Genomic DNA, 24,278 nt, shown 5'->3' with positions numbered 1-24,278 from the left:
ATGGATACAAAACAAAACCCATATATGCAGTCTACAAGAAACCCACTTCAGACCTAGGGACACATACAGACTGAAAGTGAGGGGATGGAAAAAGATATTCCATGTAAATGGAAATCAAAAGAGCTGTAGTAGCTATTTTCATATCAAACAAAATAGACATAAAAATAAAGACTATTACAAGAAACAAAGAAGGACACTACATAATGATCAAGGGGTCAATCCAGGAAGAAGATATAACAATTGTAAATATTTTTGCACCCAACATAGGAGCACCCCAATACATAAAGCAAATGCTAACAGCCATAAAAGGGAAAATCGACAGTAACACAATCATAGTAGTGGACCTTAACACCCCACTTTCACCAATGGACAGATCATCCAAAATAAAAATAAATAAGGAAACACAAACTTTAAATGATAAACAAGATGGACTTAATTGATATTTATAGGAAATTCTGTCCAAAACCAACATAATACACTTTCTTTTCAAGTGTTCATGGAATATTCTCCAGGAGAGCTCATATCTTGGGTCACAAATCAATACTTGGTTAATTTAAGAAAATTGAAATTTTATGAAGTATCTTTTCCAACTACAATGCTATAAGCATAGATATCAATTACAGGAAAAAAAAACAGTAAAAAATACAAACAAATGGAGGCTAAACAATACACTACTAAATAATCAAGAGATCACTGAAGAAATCAAAGAGGAAATCAAAAATACCTACAAACAAATAACAATGACAACACGATGACCCAACACCTATGGGATGCAGCAAAAGCAGATCTAAGAGGGAACTTTATAGCAATACAATCCTACCTCAAGAAACAAGAAAAATATCAAATAAACAACCTAACCTTACCCCTAAAGCAATTATAGAATGAACAACAAAAGAACCCCAAAGTTAGCAGAAGGAAAGGAATCTTAAAGATCAGGTGAGAAATAAAAGAAAAAGAAATGAAGGAAACAATAACAAAGATCAATAAAACTAAAAGCTGCTTCTTTTAGAAGATAAACAAAATTGATAAACCACTAGCCAGACTCATCAAGAGAAAGAGGGAGAAGACTCAAATCAACAGAATTAGAAATGAAAAAGGAGCAGTAACAACTGAAACTGCAGAAATACAAAGGATCATGAGAAATTACTAGAAGCAATTATATGCCAATAAAATGGGCAACCTGGAAGAAATGGACAAATTCTTAGAAAAGCACAACCTTCCGAGACTGAACCAGGAAGAAATAGAAGAGATAAACAGACGAGTCACAAGCACTGATATTGAAACTGTGATTGAAAATCTTCCAACAAACAAAAGCCCTAGGACCAGATGGCTTCACAGGCGAATTCTATCAAACATTTAGAGAAGAGCTAACACCTACCCTTCTCAAAGCAGAGAGAGGAACACTCCCAAACTCATTCTATGATGCCACCATCACCCTGATACCAAAACCAGACAAAGATGCCACATAAAAAGAAAACTATAGGCCAATCTCACTGATGAACATATATGCAAAAATCCTCAACAAAATACTAGCAAACAGAATCCAACAGCACATTAAAAGGATCATACACCATAATCAAGTGGGGTTTATCCCAGGAATGCAAGTCTTCTTAAATATTCGCAAATCAATCAATGTAATACACCATATTAACAAATTGAAGGAGAAAAACCATATGGTCATCTCAATAGATGTAAAACAAACGTTCGACAAAATTCAACACCCATTTATGATAAAAACCCTCCGGAAAGTAGGCAAAGAGGGAACTTACCTCAACATAATAAAGGCATATGTGACAAACTGACAGCCAACATCTTTCTCAAAGGTGAAAAACTGAAGCCATTTCCACTAGGATCAGAAACAAGACAAGGTTGTCCACTCTCACCACTGTTATTCAACATAGTTTTGGAAGTTTTAGCCACAGCAATCAGAGAAGAAAAAGAAATAAAAGGAATCCAAATTGGAAAAGAAGAAGTAATACTGTCACTGTTTGCAGATGATATGATACTATACATAGAGAATCCTAAATATGCTACCAGAAAACTGCTAGAGCTAATCAGTGAATTTGGTAAAGTAGAAGGATACAAAATTAATGCACAGAAATCTCTTGCATTCCTATACTCTAATGATGAAAGATCTGAAAGAGAAATTAAGGAAACACTCCCATTTACCATTGCAACAAAATGAATAAATTACCTAGGAATAAACCTACCTAAATGGACAAAAGACCTGTATGCAGAAAACTATAAGACACTGATGAAAGAAATTAAAGATGATACAAACAGTAGGAGAGATATACCATGTTCTTGGATTGGAAGAATCAACATTGTGAAAATGACTGTACTACCCAAAGCAATCTACGGATTCACTGCAATCACTATCAAAATACCAAGGGCATTTTTCACAGAACTAGACCAAAAATTTGCACAATTTGTATAGAATCCAAAAGACCCCAAATAGCTAAAGCAATCTTGAGAAAGATAAACGGAGCTGGAGGAATCAGGCTCCCTTACTCCAGACTATACTACAAAGCTACAGTAATCAAGACAGTATGGTACTGGAACAGAAACAGAAATATAGATCAATGGAACAGGATAGAAAGCCCAGACATAAACCCACGCACATATGATTACCTTATCTTTGATAAAGAAGGCAAGAATATATAATGGTGAAAAGACAGCCTCTTCAATAAGTGGTGCTGGGATAACTGGACAGTTACATATAAAAGAATGAATTTAGAACACTCCCTAACACCATACACAAAAATAAACTCAAAATGGATTGGAGACATAAATGTAAGGCCAGACACTACAAAACTCTTGGAGGAAAACATAGGCAGAACACTCTGTGACATAAATCATGGCAATATCCTTTTTGACCCACCTCCTAGAAAAATGCAAGTAAAAACAAAAGTGAACAAATGGGACCTAATGAAACTTAAAAGCTTTTGCACAGCAAAGGAAACCATAAACAAGACAAAAAGACAACCCTCAGAATGGGAGAAAATAGTTGCAAGCAAAGCAATGGACAAAGAATCTCCAAAATAGACAAGCAGCTCATGCAGCTCAACATCAAAAAAACAAGCAACCCAATCCAAAAATGGGCAGAAGACCTAAATAGACATTTCTCCAAAGAAGATATACATATTGCCAACAAACACATGAAAGGTTGCTCAACATCACTAATCATTACAGAAATGCAAATCAAATCTACAATGTGTTATCACCTCACACTGGTCAGAGTGGCCATCTTCAAAAATTCTACAAACAATAAATTCTGGAGAGGGTGTGGAGAAAACGGAACCCCCTTGCAGAGTTGGTGGGAATGTAAATTGATACAGCCACTGTTCAGAACAGTATGGAGGTTCCTTAAAAAACTAAAAGTAGGGCTTCCCTGGTGGCACAGTGTTTAAGAGTCCACCTGCCGATGCAGGGGACATGGGTTCGTCCCTTGGTCTGGGAAGATCCCACATGCCGCGGAGCGGCTAGGCCCATGAGCCATGGCCGCTGAGCCTGCACGTCCGGAGCATGTGCTCTGCAACAGGAGAGGCCACAACAGTGAGAGGCCCGCGTACTGCAAAAAAAAAAAAAAAAAAAAGTCAAGTACTACAGTGTTCATTGCAACACTATTTACAATAGCCAGGATGTGGAAGAAACCTACATGGAAGCAATCGCAGATGAATGGATAAAGAAGATGTGGCACCTATATAGAATGGAATATTACTTGGCCATAGAAAGAAACAAAATTGAGTTATTTGTAATGAGGTGGATCTACCTAAAGTCTGTCATACAGAGTGAAGTAAGTCAGAAAGAGAAAAACAAATACTGTATGCTAACACATATATATGGAATCTAAAAATAAAAGGTTCTGAAGAACCTAGGGCAGGACAGGAATAAAGACGCAGACGTAGAGAATGGACTTGAGGACATGGGGATGGGGAAGGGTAAGCTGGGATGAAGTGAGAGAGTGGCATGGACATATATACACTATGAAATGTAAAATAGCTAGTGGGAAGCAGCCGCATAGCACAGGGAGATCAGCTCAGTGCTCTGTGACCACCTAGAGGGGTGGATTTGGGAGGGTGGGAGAGATGCGCAAGGGGGAGGGGATATGGAGATATATGTATACATATAGCTGATTCACTTTGTGATACAGCAGAAACTAACACACCATTGTAAAGCAGTTATACGCCAATAAAGATGTGAAAAAAAAGATTGTTTGATAGGATAGTTATACCAAACCTTAATGAACGGATAATATCAAAGCTGTACAAACTGTTTAAGAAAATTCACAAAGAAGTGAACGGCCAACTTTGTGCTTGCATGACTTGGTTACAAAACTGGACAAGGAGTGTATAAGAAAAATATGTATGAATTAATCTCTAGTATGAAAATAGATGCACAGATTCTAAGCAAACTATTACCACATTGAATCCAGCAATTTATTAAACAATACATCATGACTAAGTAGGATTTACCTTACTACCTCAAGGATCTTTCAGGTATCAGAAAATCTTTCAATACATTTCCTCAGTTTGACAAATTAAGGGAGATAATTCATATTATCATTTTAGTATAGGGAAGGATTTCTTAGGACAGAAAGCCACATTAGAAAAAGACTGATAAAATCAACTACATTAAAATTAAAAATAAAATTAATGGTTAGTGTAAGATACCACAAAATGTGTTTAAAAAGCCACAGACTGGAAGAAATGATTGCAATGTATAACACTGAGAAGGGGTTAGTACTATAAGATAATAGATAGATAGAAAAAACAAAGAACAAACAAAAACATTGAAACAGCTGACAAAGGCAATTAACTGAAGATGGATTCTGAAAGGCCAGTAAACATAGTTAACCCCAGCAACAGAGAAATTTAAGATGACTGTGAGATACCAATTTATATCCAGTCACCAGAATGACACAAATGTTCTGATGACATGAGTATTGTAAAGACATAGAAAAATAGGAACTCTTGTACACAGCTAATAGGATTATAAATTGGTACTCCGTATTCAAAGACAATTTAATAATATTTTAAGAATTTTGAAATGCACATATTCTCCTATCTAGCAGTTCTACTTCCAGGAATAGTTCTTTAAAACAAAACTCTAAGAATCTGAAGGATGTTCATTGCAACATTGTTTGTAGGAATAAAAAATTGGGAGAAAATAAAATGTCCATGAGGAAGAGAATCACTGTGTAAATTTTAGTAAAATGGAGTATTATGCTTCAATTAAAATGAAAATACTAGGTTTACATTTATTTGGATGTATCTTGGAAACAATGTTAAGTGAAAAAAAGCAAGATTCAGAATTTTACGCATAATATATTTCTGTAAATATAAAACACAATATGTCCAATATATAATGAATATATATTTGTTTCAACTCGTGATAATCTATTTTCTTTAATAAATGTATAAACTCACAGATGGAGAATGTATACCAACTTTGTGTTGGTGATCAACTCTTGAGAGAGGGGCAGTGGAATAGATTTATGACAGGGTAAAAGTGAGATTTTTATATGCATCTATAATGATTTTTTAAAATATCCAATGTCTGAAACAGACAAAAATAGTTAAAAGTAATATATGCTCATTGAGGAATATTTGAGAAGTGGAAAAAATATTTTGAAAATAAAACGTAATCTTACAAGCCGGAGATGAGTGTTATTAACATTTGGTGTGCTGCCCTCTAGGATTTTCTTTTCATGCACAATTTTACTTGGTTAAAATCAAGTATATATCTTATTGTAACCATAGTTGATATAGAAACTTTAATAAATGTTATAAGAAAGTTGGTTGTAGAGGAGCTTGTTGATGACATCATTGTTACTACCCTCAGTGATTTTTCAGCACCTAGAAACCTTTTTTTTTTTTTTTTTTTTTTTTTTGCGTTACTCGGGCCTCTCACTGCTGTGGCCTCTCCCGTTGCGGAGCACAGGCTCCGGACGCGCCGGCTCAGCGGCCGTGGCTCACGGGCCCAGCCACTCCGCGGCACGTGGGATCTTCCCGGACCGGGGCACGAACCCGCGTCCCCTGCATCAGCAGGCGGACTCTCAACCACTGCGCCACCAGGGAAGCCCCCCTAGAAACCTTTTTTAAAAAATCCTAAAATACTTTTTGAAATCCTCTTCCCTCAAAGTATGGAATGAGGATTATTTTACTCCTTTACTATTTTGAAGTATCTAATCAGTTGATATAGTATCTTGCACCTGTTTATTCATCTAACACCCAGTACTTAGTTTTGGGGGTATAAAGAAAGTGAGAAACATTCTTCCCTTCAAGGAGCTCACAGTCTTTATGGAGAGCCTTGTACATGAATAATTATAACATGATGAGCTTAATCTTAGACATATGAGGAGATGATGCAGGAATTGTCAGAGTTACTGACCGACAGCCAGAGAAGACTTCACTAAGAAGGTAGCATTTGAGCTGGACCTGGCAGGATATTTAGTGAATTGTCATACGAAGGGAAAAAGGACCTACCTGTCAGAGGAAGAGTAGTTGCATCCTGAGAACCAGTGTCTTTTTCTGGAGGAGAAGATGAGTAAGGGGCTGTGGGAAAAGATGAGGGAGGAGAGAAGTTGTCGAGTATAAATTATGGCGAATCTTGTCTACCATGCTGAGGTGTTGGAAGCCAGCAGAGTAAAAGACCAGGAGTGCAGTCTTCAGATACCTATTTTAGAAAAATTACAAGGAGTATTGATTTATAATTTCTTGAATAGATTCATAAAGAAAGAAGGGAGAAATTTCTTTAAAAATAAGCTCCTGATTTTTCAGGGATAAAGATAAATTTGTTTCAACTCATGATATATTTTCTTTAAGGTCAGATTATAATTTACTGTGATGGTTAGGTCTGTGCAATCCATTGAATTAATGGATTAAAATTTGTCCGGTAGCACTCTCCTTCCATATGAAAGTTTTTGCACTGTCAATTCTAAGGTCATTTATTATAGGGACCACTATATAATTTAACAATGGATTGTGGCAACAGTGAAAGCAGAAGGACTTCATCCTAGTCCATTCTTCTATTAAGTTTGTCTCTACTTTGCTAGAATGGTGGGATTATTTTTGAGGGAAAGCAGGGATTTCACAGATTATAGAAAAACCTATATTACATCTTGAAGTTTTAAGTGTATTTGGAAGAGTAACATCAATATATTTCTTTCCCATTAGTAGTGCACTGAAGAGTAAACACTTTAATGGTTGTGTGTGTGTGTATGTGTGTGTGTGTGTGTATGTTATGTTGTTGTATGTCTACCAATTACTAACCTGTGTATACTGACACATTGATTAGTCAGTTCAGAGTTGCCAAGCGGCGTATGAACTGGGAATATTCCTCATCATAACTCTGCAAATTAGAAAATAGGTTTTGGGTATAGATAATTACAAAAAGACTTCTGATTGGTTGTGAAAGAGGCCCCTTAGATGTACATACAATTTATAACACATGCATCAGAAGCTCTGAGTTCTTTTTTTGTCACCTAATGTTTTTCTTTTTAAAAAGCAAGACCCTTTGGGCTTTTAAAGTTCCAATCATTAGATACTTTTGCACTCAGATAGTTACGACTTTGTAGCTAGTATTTAAGCAATATTTTGTTAACAAGAAAAAAATGTCCTCAAGTTTCAAACAAAAATTTTCACTAATGTGCAGTGAAACCATCACTGATTTTATGGGGACATATGAACAATTTATTGAATGTGGAAAGTTTACATAAAAGAATATGTATAGGAAAGCAGCCTATCATCTGGATAGAGAGACTCTTCAATAAGGAAGAAACAACACAATAGTGTGAACATAGAATTATCTCTAGAGTAGGAAAGATGAAAATCTTTGCTTCTGGTTAAATTTTACTCCTGCTGTGAGTATAAAATAGAAAGATGAGTTAGGATTAAATAATACTTTTTTCCCCATTTTACTTTCTGGGCATCCTGAGACATTTCAGTCTGATTTATAGAAGCGTATGAAATGCAATCTAACTTTTCCGAAAGTGTATCTAAACAAATTATAATTCTATACAATGTATTTCTTTTACAATATGTGAAGTCTGTCATCATGGATATCCACATAATTTGAAGAGCATAATAGCACATCAAAGGAAATACATGTTCAGATGATAATAATAGAATAAGACTAATTTGTGGCCACATCTTCTGTCAAAATACCAGATAACCAAAGTAAATATGGGTTTCTGGCTAGTGTAGATTACAAACAAAACTCTCTTTATGTAGTTGGTGATTTCCATTCAGTTTTCCCAGAATTTACTGACATTTTGAGTAAAAAACCATTAATTCTATGAAATACTTGGCACATGTTTGATTTACATGACAAATATCTTCTCAGAACTACAGTGTATGTGTGCCTGTATGCACACACGTATTAGTATGTAACACACATCTTGCAGTGGGCATGTAAAAGAAGTAATGTAGTAAATTACAATCACTGCTTTGCATGCAAACTTTTTTACAAATAATATTTGATAGAATACAACAGGCATTGATTAAATTTAAAAAAAGTTTAAATTGATTAAATTTAAATCACTTAAATTTAAGTTTGTTTTAATTGGCCATTTAACTTCTTTGCTAAATTCTGAATATTTGAAAATTTATTCTTGCCAGTACTTTGCAAGTATATCATAGATAATAAGTAAATGATATGGAACACATTTTTAAAATACTGTTTTGTCCATAATACTGACTGTTCAAAAATTGAGTCCTGACGCCTCTTAAAATGAATCCATCTGTAATGGGTGATAATGACATTAGACACACTATGTCTGCCTTGAAAGAAGTCACAGTCCAGTAAAAGGGGAACAGGCAAACAGAGGATATGGCATGTGGCAGGTGCACGGGGTGCTGCGGGACCACATAGGAGGGCACTTACCTCATACTTTCATATTTATTCTTCATTGCACTCTTCTCCCCTCCCAGCCACACACTAGGTGTTTCAAGGGAGTCCTTGAGAGGATGCGTCTTTACCTGAGGCAAATGAAAGCCAGAAGGATATTCAGGGTCAAAAAATATGTGGAAAAGTGTGGAGCTTAGAGAGGTAAGAGGGAGCAGATCATGAAAAGCCTTGTAAAATTGAGAGAGAAAAAGAGAGAGAAGAGAGGAGGGGCTAGAAGTAAAGGAGAAGGTAATGAAGAATAAATTTGAATGTGCCAGTATGTATTTATTTACACTCCTGCCTAATTGTAGAAGGGATAGAAAACATAGACAGTCTAGTATATGCTCGTGATTACCTACATAACATTTATTCCTTGACTTCCCCCATCCTTCTATCCTTTTTCTGTTCCCAGCAGAATCCTAGATACCTTCCTCTCCATGGCCATGCATTTGCAGAGGAGTCCTCTCCACCCCACCTCCCAGGGAACAGATGCTCATTAGTTTAAGCCAACTCTTGTTAGTGATTGGGTTAGATATCAATGTTTGATATAAATCTGACCAATAAGAGTCTTTAGAAAACACACAAGAAAGAGATGACCCTCTTCTTTGTTTTGATATTATCATATCTGATATGATACTGGGAGCTGCTGCAGTCATCTTGGTGCCAGCCTGGGGATGAAGCATCCCATGCAGGAGGCCAGAGCTGAGAAAGCCATAGAGAGGAGGAGCCAGAGCTCTGATGTTTGGCACCTGGAGCTACCCTGGGTCTAGACTCCTTGTTATGTGGCACAATCGGTGTTCTCATTGTTTAGTCTAACTAAAGGAACGTTTTATGTTAATTTCAGCTCAATTACCTGATCAATTAATGAGGAAACAGAAAATCCAGCTTCCTAACAAAAATTAGAAGCAAGATAGTAAAGAGGGAAAGTAGGGTAGGTACATAAAATGAAGCATGGATAAGACCAAGGCAAACTGCTATCATAGTACATATGCTTCCATTTGTGTAAGAAAATGACATATGTATGACACACTTACACACAGATATGCATATGCTTTTTCAATCTCCTTATATGAATTCCTGCAAGAACTCACAAAAAATGGAAGTAGGATGTGGCACCTTAGGATGGGCTTGGGCTCACTTATCATCATATACCATATTATACTGTTTGAATGTTTAACCATGTGACTATTTTGTTTTCACATTTATTAAAGCAAAACCAGATGATATGCCATCCATATACGCTTATACAATATTTTGAGCAAAGTTTGAGAAAAATGTTTATACATTTATCTGTATTTCTCTTTTGTTAAGTACCTGTTGGTAGTTTTTGGTCCATTTTTTTTCTATTAGAGTGGTTTTTTTTCTTTTTTCTTACCACATGAAATGATTTTTAAGAACATATTAAATTGTTTCAGAACATTAGTTTATAGCAGTTTGTTTTTTTTCTCTCAATGATTAGTACCTGATTGTTGAAAAAAATTACAAAAGGGACCACTGAGAAGAATTAGACTGAGTTCAATGGAGGTTGAATTCACCAGGAGGTAGACTTTGAGATGGAGATTGTCATACAGGAGATCAATTAAGAGTGCTCTTGGAAACAATGAATGTGGGAAAGAAGCAAGATGGGGCAGAAGGAGAGGTTAGCCTGTGATGAATTCTCAACATAGGCACCTACAGACTCCCTAGGGAACTCTGAAACTGGGATAGTCCTTCAAAATCATCCCAAGTTGGTGACTAGGCACAGCCTTTATACTCCTCTGTTAATCAGACCTCAGAAGCAGGCTGCTCCTGGAAGGGCATGTGACCTTGGGTCAAGCAAGTCTCTTCAGCTGATTCAGTTCCCAAAGAGGGCTGACAGGTGAAGACTGTCTGCCAGCAACACTTCAATCAGCTAAGGGAATAAATCTTTCAGATATGAAGGGCATATTAAAGTGTCTACTGCAAATAGGATTAAAGTTTCACTCAGAATGTGTGTAAAATAAGAGGAATGGATGTAGTTGTTGGTAAGAGAGTTATTAAATGATGACTCATTATGTATAAGCTGAATATGTGAAAAGCAAAGATAGGAGTTGATAGATTGAATGAAATTAGATGTATAAAAGGATTAGTTTATAGCAGTGGGATTGAACAACACGTTTAGTGTAAGTGAGGGAAATGAGAGAGTGAAAATGATTGGATATTTTATCTATGGAATGGTTTCTTCGAGATTAAGATGCCCAAATGAAGCCACTGCTGTTCATAATGAAGTACCTGGTTTAGCCTCAGGTATGAGAAGCTGAAAAGAGTTAAATCAAAGATCACATGAGTAGAAATTAGAATGCTGTTGGGCTTAGATGATTACTTAAACATCTACAAGGAATCTGAAGGTTCCAAGGTAAATGTCAGGCTTGGGGTGAAAAGCAAGACTGGGAAACGTGCTAAGGCTTTGAGGCCTAAAAGAGAGTAAATTGAAGTTCAATAAATGATAGATATGAGTCAGTGCAGACTATAGCAGAGTCATTTTTACGAGTGTAAAAGAATCCTGGAATTTAGGCCTGTGGTACAGAAGAATAAATCTCATTTTCACCTACAACTACTATGATGCTTTCATCTGGGGTTTTAGCAAGTTCATTTTCTAACTTCCCTTAATGCTGAGTCAGTGCCTGCTTAGGAGGGATTCTGGCCTGGCAGGACAGTGCTAGGGTATGGCTCGGTCAGCTTGTTGTGAGCACCAGTTTGGAATGAGCAGAAGGACACAGGAGAGGAATACTGGCAACCACGGAGAGTAAAATCAGAAAAAGGAATTTGTCGTCAAGACCAAAGCCTGAAACCCAAAACAGGGCTCAAAGCCAGTAGATCCTGGAAAACAAAAATCTCTCTGAGAATTGAAGCACAAATATGTTCGTAAAACAAAAGAATCCATGAATTGCCCAATGTGAGATAAAATATTTTATTTCTTATTTTTTACTTTCTTTCTTTGCGTACAGTTGAGTCCATAGCAGTTAGCCTTGGGAGGGGCCCGCCTCCCCGGGCCTCCCTCTGCCGCTCATTTTCTTGACTGTGCGTTGCCCCAGGGACCTACTTCATCTTGCTGCTAAAGGTCAAGGAACAGTCATTCTTGGCACCATCCTGGTGCCAAGATATCACCATGCTGGGAGAGGGATGGTGAAATTCTGCTGTGTTCCAGCCCGGCTGAGCTATTTGTAGTTCACCAAAGGCATGCTGCTCTTTTATACTTCTGCCCCATTGCATATTCTGTTTTCTTTGTTTAGAATGCTTCTCCCTCCTCGAGTGCTTGATGGCACTCATTCTTCAAGGCTATGATTACGTATTTCTTCTTTACCTTCTCCTCTTATCCATAAACTAAGTCCCTACCCTGGTCCCCTTACTCAGTTAGTGGCTCACTCTTCTGTGTTCCCATAGTGCCTGATATGTAGCATGAATGACATAGTTTTGTGATTCTATCTTTTCCCTTCTATATTTTCCATTAAATAGGCAGCAACTTCAAAATGAGGCTGAGAGTCTGTTTACCATTGTAGACTAAACATCTAACATGTTGGCCATGTTATAAATGTAAGCCAAACACCTAACATATTGGTTATCTATTGCTGCATAGCAGCTTACCCCAAAGCTTGTGGCTGAAAACAAATATTTATAATCTCACAGTTTTTGTGGGCTAGGAATCCAGGAGGGGCTTAGCTGGGTGGTTCTGGCACAGGGTCTTTCTGAGGTTGCAGTCAGCTGTTGGCCAGAACTGCTGTCATTCAAGGCTTGACCGGGTCTGAAGGATCCACTTTCAAGCTGATACATGCAGTTATGGACAAGTTTCAGTTCCCAGCAGGCTGTTAAACAGAGGGCTTCAGTCCCTCATAGTGCCATGTGGGCCTCTCCAAAAGGCTGTTCACAGTACAATTACTTGCTTTCCTCAGTGCAAAAGAGCTGAGAAAGTGAGAACATGAGAGGACACACATAAGACAGAAGCCAGACTCTTTCTAATCTAATCCTAGAAGTGACATCACAGCTGACCCTTGAGCAACACAGATTTGAACTGTGGCAGTCCAGTTATACTTGGATTTTTTTCAATAAATAAGTACTACAGGACTACACAATCTCTAGTTGGTTGAATCTGTGGTTGGCAGAACCTCAGATACAGAGGAACTGCAGATACCGAGGGCCAGCTGGAAAGTTATACTAGGATTTTCGACTGCATAGGTGTCAGCATCCCTAACCCCCATGTTGTTCAAAGGTCAATTGTTTTTCTGTATTTATTTGTTAGAAGCTAGTCAACAAGTTCAATACATAGTCTAGGGGTGAGAATTTAACAAAAGCATGACTACCAGGAGGCAGGGATCAATCGGGACCATCCTAGAAGCTGCCTACCACACATTTTATGTGGTAAAGTATCTGCATAATCAATACTGTTGAATATGTAAAGTGGTTGGCGATAGTCATGAAGGTTCAAGTGTTTCAGTTTTCAACATATTTGAAAGAATTGCTAATTTTTAAGAAACCATTGCTAGGAGAAAGTAAAATGTATTAACTATTTGGAGTATTAAATAATTCTTTAAAATAATCGTTAAATATATATATTTTTAATTTTGGCTGCATCGGGTCTTAGTTGCAGCACGCGGGATCTTTCGTTGCGGCATAGGCTCTTTGTTGTGGTGCGTGGACTTCTCTCTAGTTGTGGCATGCGAGTTTCTCTTCTCTAGTTGTGGCAAGCAGGCTCCAGGGCGTGTGGGCTCTGTAGTTTGCGGCACGTGGGCTCTAGTTGAGGCGTGCAAGCTCAGTGGTTGCGGTGCACGGACTTAGTTGCCCCGCAGCATGTGGCATCTTAGTTCCCTGACCAGGGATTGAACTCACGTCCCCTGCATAGTAAGGCGGGTTCTTTACCGCTGGACCACAGGGAAGTCCCCTAAATAATTGTTAAATATTAACTTCCTCAAATGGTACATAGGAAGTACTTTCTCACTGAAAATAATGAAGAGAAGATATTTGGGCTATTTTACTTATGATTTTCTTTCTTTCTTTCCCAGAAATGATGGTCATGTACCATTACTAAAAGTTACTTTAGAATCGAAAGATTCAATTGGTCTTATTCATTTATTTATTCATCTATTTAGTGAGTATCCTTTGAACACTTATTGTGCACAGGGCATTGCCCTTGCTTTAGATATCATGTTATTTGTTTTACAAACCTTAAATGAATTTTTACTTTCATAATGAAACCTTAGTTTTTAATTGCATAGTGAGCAGAATGTTCATGTATAATATGAATATGGAAAAGTAAATTTATAATATAAAATTCTTCTAGGTTTCTCCCTAAAAGGAAGGCCATTTCCATGGGAAGTACCTATCACAGGGGCCTACAACCTACAGACTACAAATGAAATCTAGCCTATGCTTGTTTTTGTAAATAAAATTTTCTTGTAATAATACAGCCACACCTGGGAATTCCCTGGTGGTCCAGTGGTGAGGACTCTACAGTTTCACTGCCAGGGGCCTGGGTTCAATCCCTGGTCAGGGAATTAATATCCTGCAAGCTATGTGTCATGGCCAAATAAAAAGGTAAAAAAATACAGCCGTACCCATTTGCTTACATATCGTCAATGGCTGCCTTTGTGCTGCAACAGCAGGGTTGAATAGTTATGAAAGAAACTTCCTAGCCTGCAGAGCTTAAAATGTTTACAATCTGGACCTTTGCAGAAAAAGTTTGCCAATTTCTGACTTAAGGCCAACAATTAAAAATTATACTTTAGGACTTCCCTGGTGGCTCAGTGGTTAAGGCTCTGCGCTTCCAATGCAGGGGGGCGGCGTTCCATCCCTGGTAGGGGAACACAGATCCCGCATGGCACAACTAAGACCCAGCACAGCCAAATAAATAAATATTTTTAAAAAGTATACTTCATGAATTGCTAGACTAATAATTATTAAATACTTACTTGACAGTTATTTAGTGCTATATTCAACTTTCCACAATAATACCTCAAGCCATCTATCTAGTTATAGTTATTATTATTATTATACATGTATATGGTAATAATAGCAGTAGCTACTTTAATTGAGCACTTACTATGTGCCAGGCAATATGTTAAAATACACACATACATACACACATATCTTATTTATCCTTACAAAAACACCAAGAGAAAAGCACTGTTTCACAGATGATGAAACTGAGGTTAAATATGGCAGGATTTCAGGTTTGATTTATTTAATTCCAGAGCCCAAATTTGTTGTATATGTCTCCTCCATTTCTTATTATTACCTCCATGAATATTATATTCTTTTCAAACTGAAATCTTCCTTATTCCACAAATGTGCCTCTTTCCTATCTTTCTACCTTTTGCTTCTCCTACTTCCAACTCTTGGAATGTCCTTCGCACTCATTTCTTCATGTCTGAATTTTACTAATCTGTCAGAAAACTCCTTAATCACCACCTCTTCCATGACACCTTTCCTGACTCTCCAGCCAGAAATAATCTAAGTCCTGTTTGTCAGCTACATAGCAACTTGCATGGTTTCTGGTACACTTTAATTGTTCAGTACATGCTATTGAATGATGTTAAAATTCTACTCTGTAACATTGCATATGAATTATTTTGTATTCATAGAATACTTTTCTTCTAAAAGCTCTAGTAAACTAGAAGGGTTTTTTTCCCCTGGGCTTGTTATCGTAGAGAAAACTGACAGTCATAATGTATAATCTTATTCATAGAAAGGGAATGTGATGAGAAAATGTTTCATTTCAATCTGAAATTGCAAGTGTCTTCAGTAATTTTCTCTAAGCAGTTTTTATACACCTCATTTCCTTTTCATCAGAAATGTTCTGTAGCTGCAGGTGTGAAATGCAGGTTGACCATGTAAAACCATCGTGGACATAGGCTGTCATTTTGCAAAGTCCACTGGATAATTGGTAGGTTTTTATAAATAATATAATAAAGGATATTTTAGGAATAAATCAGTTTCCTAAGACTCTTATGTATGTTCTAGAATATGCTTCTCATTTGGATTTTCTCCAAAAGGACCATGGAATTATAAAAGCCAGATCACCTTTCTCTATGTAATTAAGGACATTTATGACGGTTGCCATTGACACACACACAGAGGTTTTACTCATTTTATTTCACTTAGTATTTTTAAAAGATTGCATTGAGCTAAGAGCTGTGGAGAGAATAAAGGAAATATAAGTCACTGTGAAAATATAACCTAGTCTGGAAGAGATAATGAACAATGCAAGGTGTTATAAAATCAAATTATCAGTGTAATGGTACATGTCATGGCTTCAGAAGATAGAGACAGAGTCTTTTCTAAATTTAGCACTTGATTACCCACTGTCTTGTACTATGTATTAAATTACTTACAAGAAACATTTTAGAAGCTTTTGCTTTATAGTCTGCATGGACTACCCAGCAGTTTTTTCTGGCTTTGATGCAAAATCACTTAACAGGGCCAGCCCTTGCAGTGAATCATTCCTCAAGGGATCATCTCTTATTCCTGGAATTAAAATTCTGTCCCTACCAATTTGTGTTAATAGCTGAGATACTGTTCTCAAATCCTACCCAAGTACTCACAGTCATTACTCTAGATGTATTACCTACAAAGTAGTACTATTTATTTTCTTGCTTTTGCATCTAGATTTTCTTTCCTCTTCTGTATTTTAGTTTAATTCTGATGATATTTGGTTTAATAGGGAAAATGGAAGCTCAATAAATTTATTAACTGCATACTATGTCTGATTATGTGCTAGTTATTTTTCATTTGTGTTCTCTCACCTTTTTCTGCACACATAAACCCTAGAATGTAGTTATTAATCCTCATTTTTAAAGAAAAACTGAAATCCAGAGCAGTTAACTGAATTGTCTAACATTGAGCAGGCAAGTTTTCCACAGTCTCCAGCATCTGGTATTAGAATGTGAGTTTGGATGCTTTTTTGAATTAATATTTACTAAAAGAAAAAGAGTGATATTTAATGTTGTAAATTTTATTCTACCAAAAAGTTGAGTAAAAAGTAGCACAGAGTTGAAGATGAAACAGACAATGGAATAGGATATCATGAGTGAGAAACAGAAGCACAGAAACAGATTCATGAAGACTTCAAATATTGGAATTATCAGACAGATTAAAAACAAAACCACTTTACTTGCTGTTTCTAATCAATAAAAGCAAGCCTGAAAATGTTGTTAGGGAATTGAAAATGCTAAATGGTGATCAATTTATTTGAAAAAGAACCAAATAGAAATTTTAGAACTGAAAAGCATAACTGAAAGTAAGAAAATGGTTTGATAGCAGACTAGACACAGCTGAAGAAAGAGCCAGTAAGCTGGAAAATGAGTGTAAGAAACTATTCAGAATGCAATACAGAGAGAAAAATGATGAAAGTACAAAAGAGAGAATAAATGATAAGGAGAATAAAGTCTGACATTATTTCACTGGAGTCCAAAAGGAGAGAAAAGAGAAAATGGGGTAGAAGCAATATTTGAAGTGATATGGTAAGGAATGTATGGTCCTCCAATAGTCTTTCCTATTTCTGCTTATCAAAACTACATCCTTTCAGTTCCTCAGGCCAAAAACCTTAGTCATGCCTGCCCTCTCTATTTCTCTCCTACCCTGTATCCAACACATCAAGAAATTCTATTAGTCTACCTTCAAGATACATCCAGAATCCAACCCCTTATCAAATGCAAATGCCCTGATCTATCCTGGGTCACTGGTCTTAACAGATCTCCTTGCTTCCAGGTATTATACCATATAGTACACACAAGTGTACCCTAGGATGTTTTTATGGTTGACATTTTTCTGTTTTTATTATTTTTTTCTTATTGTCTCCATGTTCTACTTTTTTTTTGTGGAGTTGGTTAACTCTGTTCAGAAGTAGAGACTGCCCATACCTTGACTCTGGCAATAGTCTTCAGGCTCTGCCCTGTCCAGTCACTTTTGCATACCTATGGCATGCTAACCAGCAGAAGGGCAATGTGCCATCAATCTAGAATTTCTTGTCTTCCACTTATTGGTAATATAACTTTATGATTACCTTTTCTGTAAAAGGGGAATGGTAATAATAGAAGCTACTTCAAAGAATTATTTTAAGGCTATTTCAATGAGCTTCAGTAAGTAAAAGGAATTTAACATGCTCCCTGCACATAATAAATGCTCAATAACCATTAGCTATTATTATCATTACTATGCCAGTCTCTGCTTAAATATCTTCAATATTTTTCATTGCCTACAGAATTAAGCATAAACTTAACATAATAATAAGCCTTCTTTTACTTATCTAAACTTAGCTCCAACTTCTTCCCAATGTAAAATACCAGCTTCATCTATGCTCTTTCCACCTCTGTGCCCTATGTTTTGTGTACTGTCTCAGCTTTCTTGCCTGAAAACTGCAGCTTTTCACAACCATCTTCCTTCCCAGCCACTGTCTGATTTCTTCTCCCCCTGCTGTTTTACCATGCTTCATTTATCTGTTATCAACTCTCAAGTTATATTGCATTATAATTTGTTTGCATGTCTGATGCCACATTTGATTGCATACTTCTCAAGGGCAGAGATTTTAACAAATTTTACTAGACTTTATTTTTTAGAGCAGTTGTAGGTTTACAGAAAAAGCAAGCAGAAGCTGTAGAGATTCCTCATATACTCCCTGCTGCCACACAGGCATGTCCTCCCCCACTATCAACATCCCCCTCCAGAGTGATACATTTGTTGCAACCAGTGAACTTACATTGACACATCATTATCGTACAAAGTCCATAGTTTACACTAAGGTTCACTCTTGGTGCTGTACATTCTATGGGTTGGAACAAATGTATAGTGACATATATCCGTAGTTATAGTATCAGAGAGAATAGTTTCACTGCCCTAAAAATCCACTGTGTTCTACCTCTTCATCCCTCCATACCTCCTAACCCCTGGCTAGAAATTATTTTCCAATTTATCCTTTGAACATAACATAATACCTAATACATAATTGACCCCAAATAAATGTTTTTACATGTATGACTGAATGAATAAAAGGAGGAAGAGACAAATTAGAGAGAATGAACGCATCTTGTCATTCTTGCTGGCTGATGTTTTGTCTCTGTTTCAGTGGTTACTCATACTACCTTAGACTACTCAGAAGACCACCCCCACAAACTACTGTCTTTCAGAACCTGGCTCATTTTTGAGATGCTTATTCAAACCCCACCATGTATATTAAACCCGAATCAAGAGTGAGCTCTGGAAGCTTTTAAGACTTATTTTATGAATTATCTATTTAATTCAATGTGTCACACTTGCATTTTTTGTTTCATGAACCTATGTCTGTATTCCTCAGTGAGACTAAATTATATTTTTATGTGGTGAGTAAAGTTTCATCCCCTCACTTTTTATGAGCAAGAGGTGGCTTAATAAATGATTGCTTTTCACTTGGGATTGTAGACAATGGCCATGGAACAGAGAAACTTGCTGGTCTCTAATGAATTCACAGTCTTAGTCACTTTTACGTCAATTCAGCTAACTGTCTAGGACAGAAAATTATTGGGGACTAATTAAAAACATAACAAGGAAGTAAATTTTTTGAAGATTTGAGCTTACAACAGTTTCCATAAAAAGTCATAGAGGATTGCCAAATTGTCGTTAAAATAATATAGCTTCTGTGTGCTAGCAGGAGTTATTTACAGAACCTTTTCCATCCTTTCCCCAGTATTTTAAACATTCTAAAACTACATCTTTGATCTTATTTTGTTTTGATATAAATTCAAGAAGAAAATGTTATACATGTTGCTGATTTTTAAGTCATCATTTTGTTTATTTCTGCTCCCCCAATACTGAACATAAGGGAAGATTACTTTGGATTTTTGAAATTTCATTCACTTAGTTTTGACCATATAGGAAGATATATTTATCTGTGAGTGGTAGTTTTGTTTTTGTCTACATTATAAAACTATTTTGCGCCAATATTTTTTTATCAAGGTTAATTCACTGGGATGCTTTTTTACAGTTTGAGGGATTTCTGGGAAAAATGCTTTGAGAAGCCTTGAATTGGGGTTTTATGAATCAGGGAGGTATGAAACTTCTCCTTTTAATAAAGATCAATACTCACTTGAAATATTATGGAGAAAAATTAGTCCAATCATATAAAAGACATATTTTTTAGTTAAGGTTTTAGTCATTTGTATAATAGCAGTCTTAACAATTATGCTGGATGATCTTTCATTATGAATTAAATAATAATACTCTTCCTTCTTGGAACATTTCTACAGGGGAAGGTATTTACCATTTTAAAAGAAAACAAAGCATTCAACAAACATTATTTTAAAAATATACTGCTGAGTGTATTCCTCATTATGATCTTGTAATTTATACCAGTTTTAAGTTGAAATCTCAATTCATGTTTACTAAAGTAATTTCAAGTCTTAAAAGGTAAACTGAGTGATTAAGTTCATGGCAGTTCTATTTTTATTCACAGAGAATGCCTCTGAGGTAGCAATTACTGCTCCAGGAACTAGTAACCATAGAAACAGCTCCACAGGCCCAACACCTGACTGCTCACCTCCATCCCCTGACACTGCCCTCAAAAATATTGTAAAAGTCATTCGACCCCAGGTAAGTGTCCAGCATGACATCATCTGCACTATAATATATTTCATTTTTGAATCAGTGCATGTGCACCATTTATATTGCAATGCCTGGACTATCTTATAATAAGTAAATGGATTTTCAGGTTAAAAGAATGGACTTGGAAGAGAATGTTTCCTTCCCTTGGAGCTGATGATAGACGTTGAAATCTGTATTAGCTTTTGGAAAAATGAATTTGTATATTACATGAAAAAAGAAATTACGCTTACAAAAAATGGCTATTTCACGTCATTTTTCCCTTACAACCTTTTAATAATTTTGCTCCAATTATTGAGCTGCTACATGTTTTCTGGTGTTTCCTTCTCCTTTTGTCTTCATTTCTCTGGATATGCCACGTTGTTTGTGATCACTTCTTTATCGTTCGACCCCGGTTGTTTATGTATACATATTTTTTCCAGTTCTTTATGGCTTCAGACTAATATTGTCTGTGTTTAATATTGCACCTCTCATTGCTCCTTATTTTCCTCCGGTGCTCACTTTCCTCTGGCTGGTCTCTTTACCCTTTGTTCTTTTTTTCCATTCCTGTCACTTTTCTGTATGGGTTTCTTTCTCTTCCCCCTTCTCTTTCAGTTGGATTTCCCAGTAGGCGGTTTGCAGGCAAGCTTTAGAAATACCATTGGGACAAGCTGTTCTGTGATATTTCATTGAAAATAGCACTTATAAAGCTGTTTGCGTTATATTTTTGCCAACAGATGGACTCAGAACATGGAATTGGTGATGTTCTCAACCTGGCTCATTCTGAATGGGCCTCATAAAATCCAAGAGAGGGGAACTTTGGATCAGATCAATGCCATTCACTATCTACTTAGATATATAGTATGAACGAATACTTTGAGCCAATTTGCAGAAAAAAAATATGTCTTTTAAGGTTGCTTTGGTCTAAATGAGCAATGATTTGTTTAATATCTTACCTTCTTTACCATAACTTACTTTGGATTATTTTATTATAATCATCATCCTCATCAGTAAAATGGCATTTAAGCTTTACATATCCACTACAGCTTATAGAACACTTTCATACCAATTGTCTTGTTTAACCTTTATCAGTTCCAAGGGAATGTATATTTTAGTGTAATGGATAAGGATATTGGTACTCCAAAGGGGCCAAGTTGTGCAGCTGATTGGAAGTTTCTTTCCTTTCTTTGGTATAATAATTAATTGTCTCCTGCAATCCCATTCAGAGAGTAGAAAAATCCTCATTAGGTTGTATAACGTGTTACATTTTTATGAGGCTAAAACTTACAGGTTCATAGGCATAGGTAAGATTTCACACAATGTCCCAATATGTGCAGGAGAAAAATGTCTTCAATAATTCCTCTTCCTTTTCAGGGGAATTTGACCTAGTTCATTTAATTCAAGAAATAACCCTCACTAAACTTAGATTTAGATGCTAAATATCACATTTATTATCATTGGCTTTCTCATTAGATGAAGGTGTTTCTGATGTTATTGTGCAGCTATTACATTTTCAGCATTTTAAACTTTATGCAGGAGATTGACCTATATATGTTAATAAAATCTATTACTAAATATATTTATCTTTATACCAATATAAATTCTGTAATGTAAATGCATTTGGTCATTCAATGAATGAAAAACAGATTCTTTTCTACCTAATCTAATCAACTCTACAGGACCTTATTCCATGAATCCTCCTTTGCATATTCTATTTTGTTATATTTTAACTTATTTCAGTAAACTTTGAAGAAAACTAGAGGTAGTTTTAAAGCCAGAAATTCCATTTGACTCCATTCCTTGGTTCTGTCCATTTTTAAAAGTGTATAAAGGTAACTGACTCCACTTTCCTGTCTTAGATGTTATAATGATGATTTAGGGAGGGAAAAATGAAGGGAGAAAGTCAGGAAACTAAGTCTGATAGTATTTAAATTAGAACCAGTGCAGCCTGTACGTGTGTATGTTATAGAACAATAACAGCTAAGGTATATAATTGGGAAAGAATATAACCTCAGGGCTACCCTTTCTTTCACCTCAGAGACATTGGTACATTACTTATTTCTCCCTATGAGTCCTGATCTCCTGGGGTTCCTCATTCACTGTAGAGAGCAGGGAATAGAAAATTCAAGCGAAAGTAATTATGAAGGAGTATTGGGGTAGGACATGTGATTTCAGGAAAGGGTTTAGAGACCAGAGGGTGTGGATGGGAGACAGCTAGATGGATAGAATAGAGGACTCCCTGGTGCGTTTTGACAAGTCACAGGTGTGTCAGGCATTTAACATTGTCAAGAGCTACTGTTCCAAAGAAAAGATAATTATTAGTTAGCTTATGTAAGAGCCTGTACTTTGATCATAGGTTTAACCCTCTGAAGTGTTTGCTAATTCTCCTGGCTTTTCTGTCTGGAAATGCAAGAATGTGGTTTGACTGACTTGTGGGTATTCAAATACTTTTTTTTTTCATTTACTAATTAGAAATCAATAACATGGTTGAAATGATCATTTCACTCTTAAAACTGGTGATGGGCCTTGAAAATAAAAGTATAAATGCAACTTTTATTCATGAATTTACATTTGTTTGCCTGAGCATTAGCAGATGTGTTTAGTCTTATTGTGAGAAGAATGATATAGAATAGAAGAGAGTTTAAAGCAGGACTTTTCATCTTATTCACTGCAAATAGATTCTGATTAGATAGAGCAAGTTAGGTTACGTCTCCTTTGCCTGATGCATACCTTTATCTAGTCTACATTCCATAACTATAAGTGAAGAATATCCATTATAACCAAGTTCTTGCTTTCAGTATGAGGTAGAGCTGATTATACATTTCATGTATTTCTGATTGCTGTATTAATTACTTGGAAGCTACAGACATTGTGGTGCTTTGTTGAGTTTGATTCTATCTGGCGTATTTATTAACTCATTAAGTCATAGCTGTTAGTTCTGCATCCTGTATTCGATCTTTTTACCTTTGCTTCTTTGGGCTCTTTCATGTCTTAAAATTCTCCAGATTGTGAAACATTCTATTTTCAATTCATAGAGCCTGAAAGATTTATGTGCTACTGACTTCTCTTTGTTTTCCTCCAGTATATTAACCCACAAGCCTGAGTTTCTCTATTTAGATGAATTCACAAGGCTGGGTTCACTTACTTATACTTGAAAATAAAATTATTTTTAAATTTGAAAAAATACTTGAAATACTTGAAAAAATATTACCTTTAAAAATTTAGGTAGGTCTATTGACATACAAGTTGTTGTTTTTTTTTTTTTTTTTTTTTTTGCTAATAAATAATTATAATTCCTTGTAATGGCTTTGGTTTTGTAAAGTTTTCCTGGTGAAAGTATCTTTTTCCCCTAATTGAAGAATACAATACAGTTTGATGGATTTTGACAACTGTGTTTGTAGGTGTAACCACCACTCAAAGCAGGATATATATAGAACATTGGTGTTACCCCCAGAAAAAAGAGGTATACCTCATACCTCTTTCCAATCAATGGCCCCTATTCCTGCCTCAGAGACAACTTCTTTCTGATTTTTATCACTATTGTTTAGAATTGCTTATTCTTGGACTTTGTATAAATGGAATCCTAGAGTGTGTGTGTGTGTTTTGTGTATGTCCAGGTCTGGCTTCTTTCACTCAGTGTAATGTTTTGGGGATTCACTCATGTTATTCCTTTTTTTACTGAGTAGTATTCCATTGGATTAATATAGTACAGCTTGTTTATTCAGTCTCCTGTTGATTGATACTTGTGTCGTTTCCTGTTATTTGCTATTATGAATGAATATGCTGTGAAGTCATGTTCAAGTATTTGTAAATACATATATTTTCTTATA

The 24,278-nt window shown here is 36.1% G+C and overlaps 1 protein-coding gene across 1 annotated transcript in view; it reads left to right on the top strand.

Moving 5' to 3' along the window:
* ANKS1B (ankyrin repeat and sterile alpha motif domain containing 1B) overlaps positions 1 to 24,278 on the top strand; it is a 1,077,938-nt gene that overhangs the window by 399,169 nt on the left and 654,491 nt on the right. The window contains exon 11 of the mRNA XM_067009945.1: positions 20,324 to 20,460. Coding sequence (XP_066866046.1) covers positions 20,324 to 20,460 — 137 coding nt within the window. The remainder of the gene's footprint in view (positions 1 to 20,323; positions 20,461 to 24,278) is intronic.

The sequence above is a fragment of the Kogia breviceps genome, chromosome 12 (assembly GCF_026419965.1).
Source record: "Kogia breviceps isolate mKogBre1 chromosome 12, mKogBre1 haplotype 1, whole genome shotgun sequence".
Lineage (NCBI taxonomy): Eukaryota > Metazoa > Chordata > Mammalia > Artiodactyla > Physeteridae > Kogia > Kogia breviceps.
Note: the sequence above shows the minus strand (reverse complement) of the source record. Positions and strands in the feature narration are given on the sequence as shown.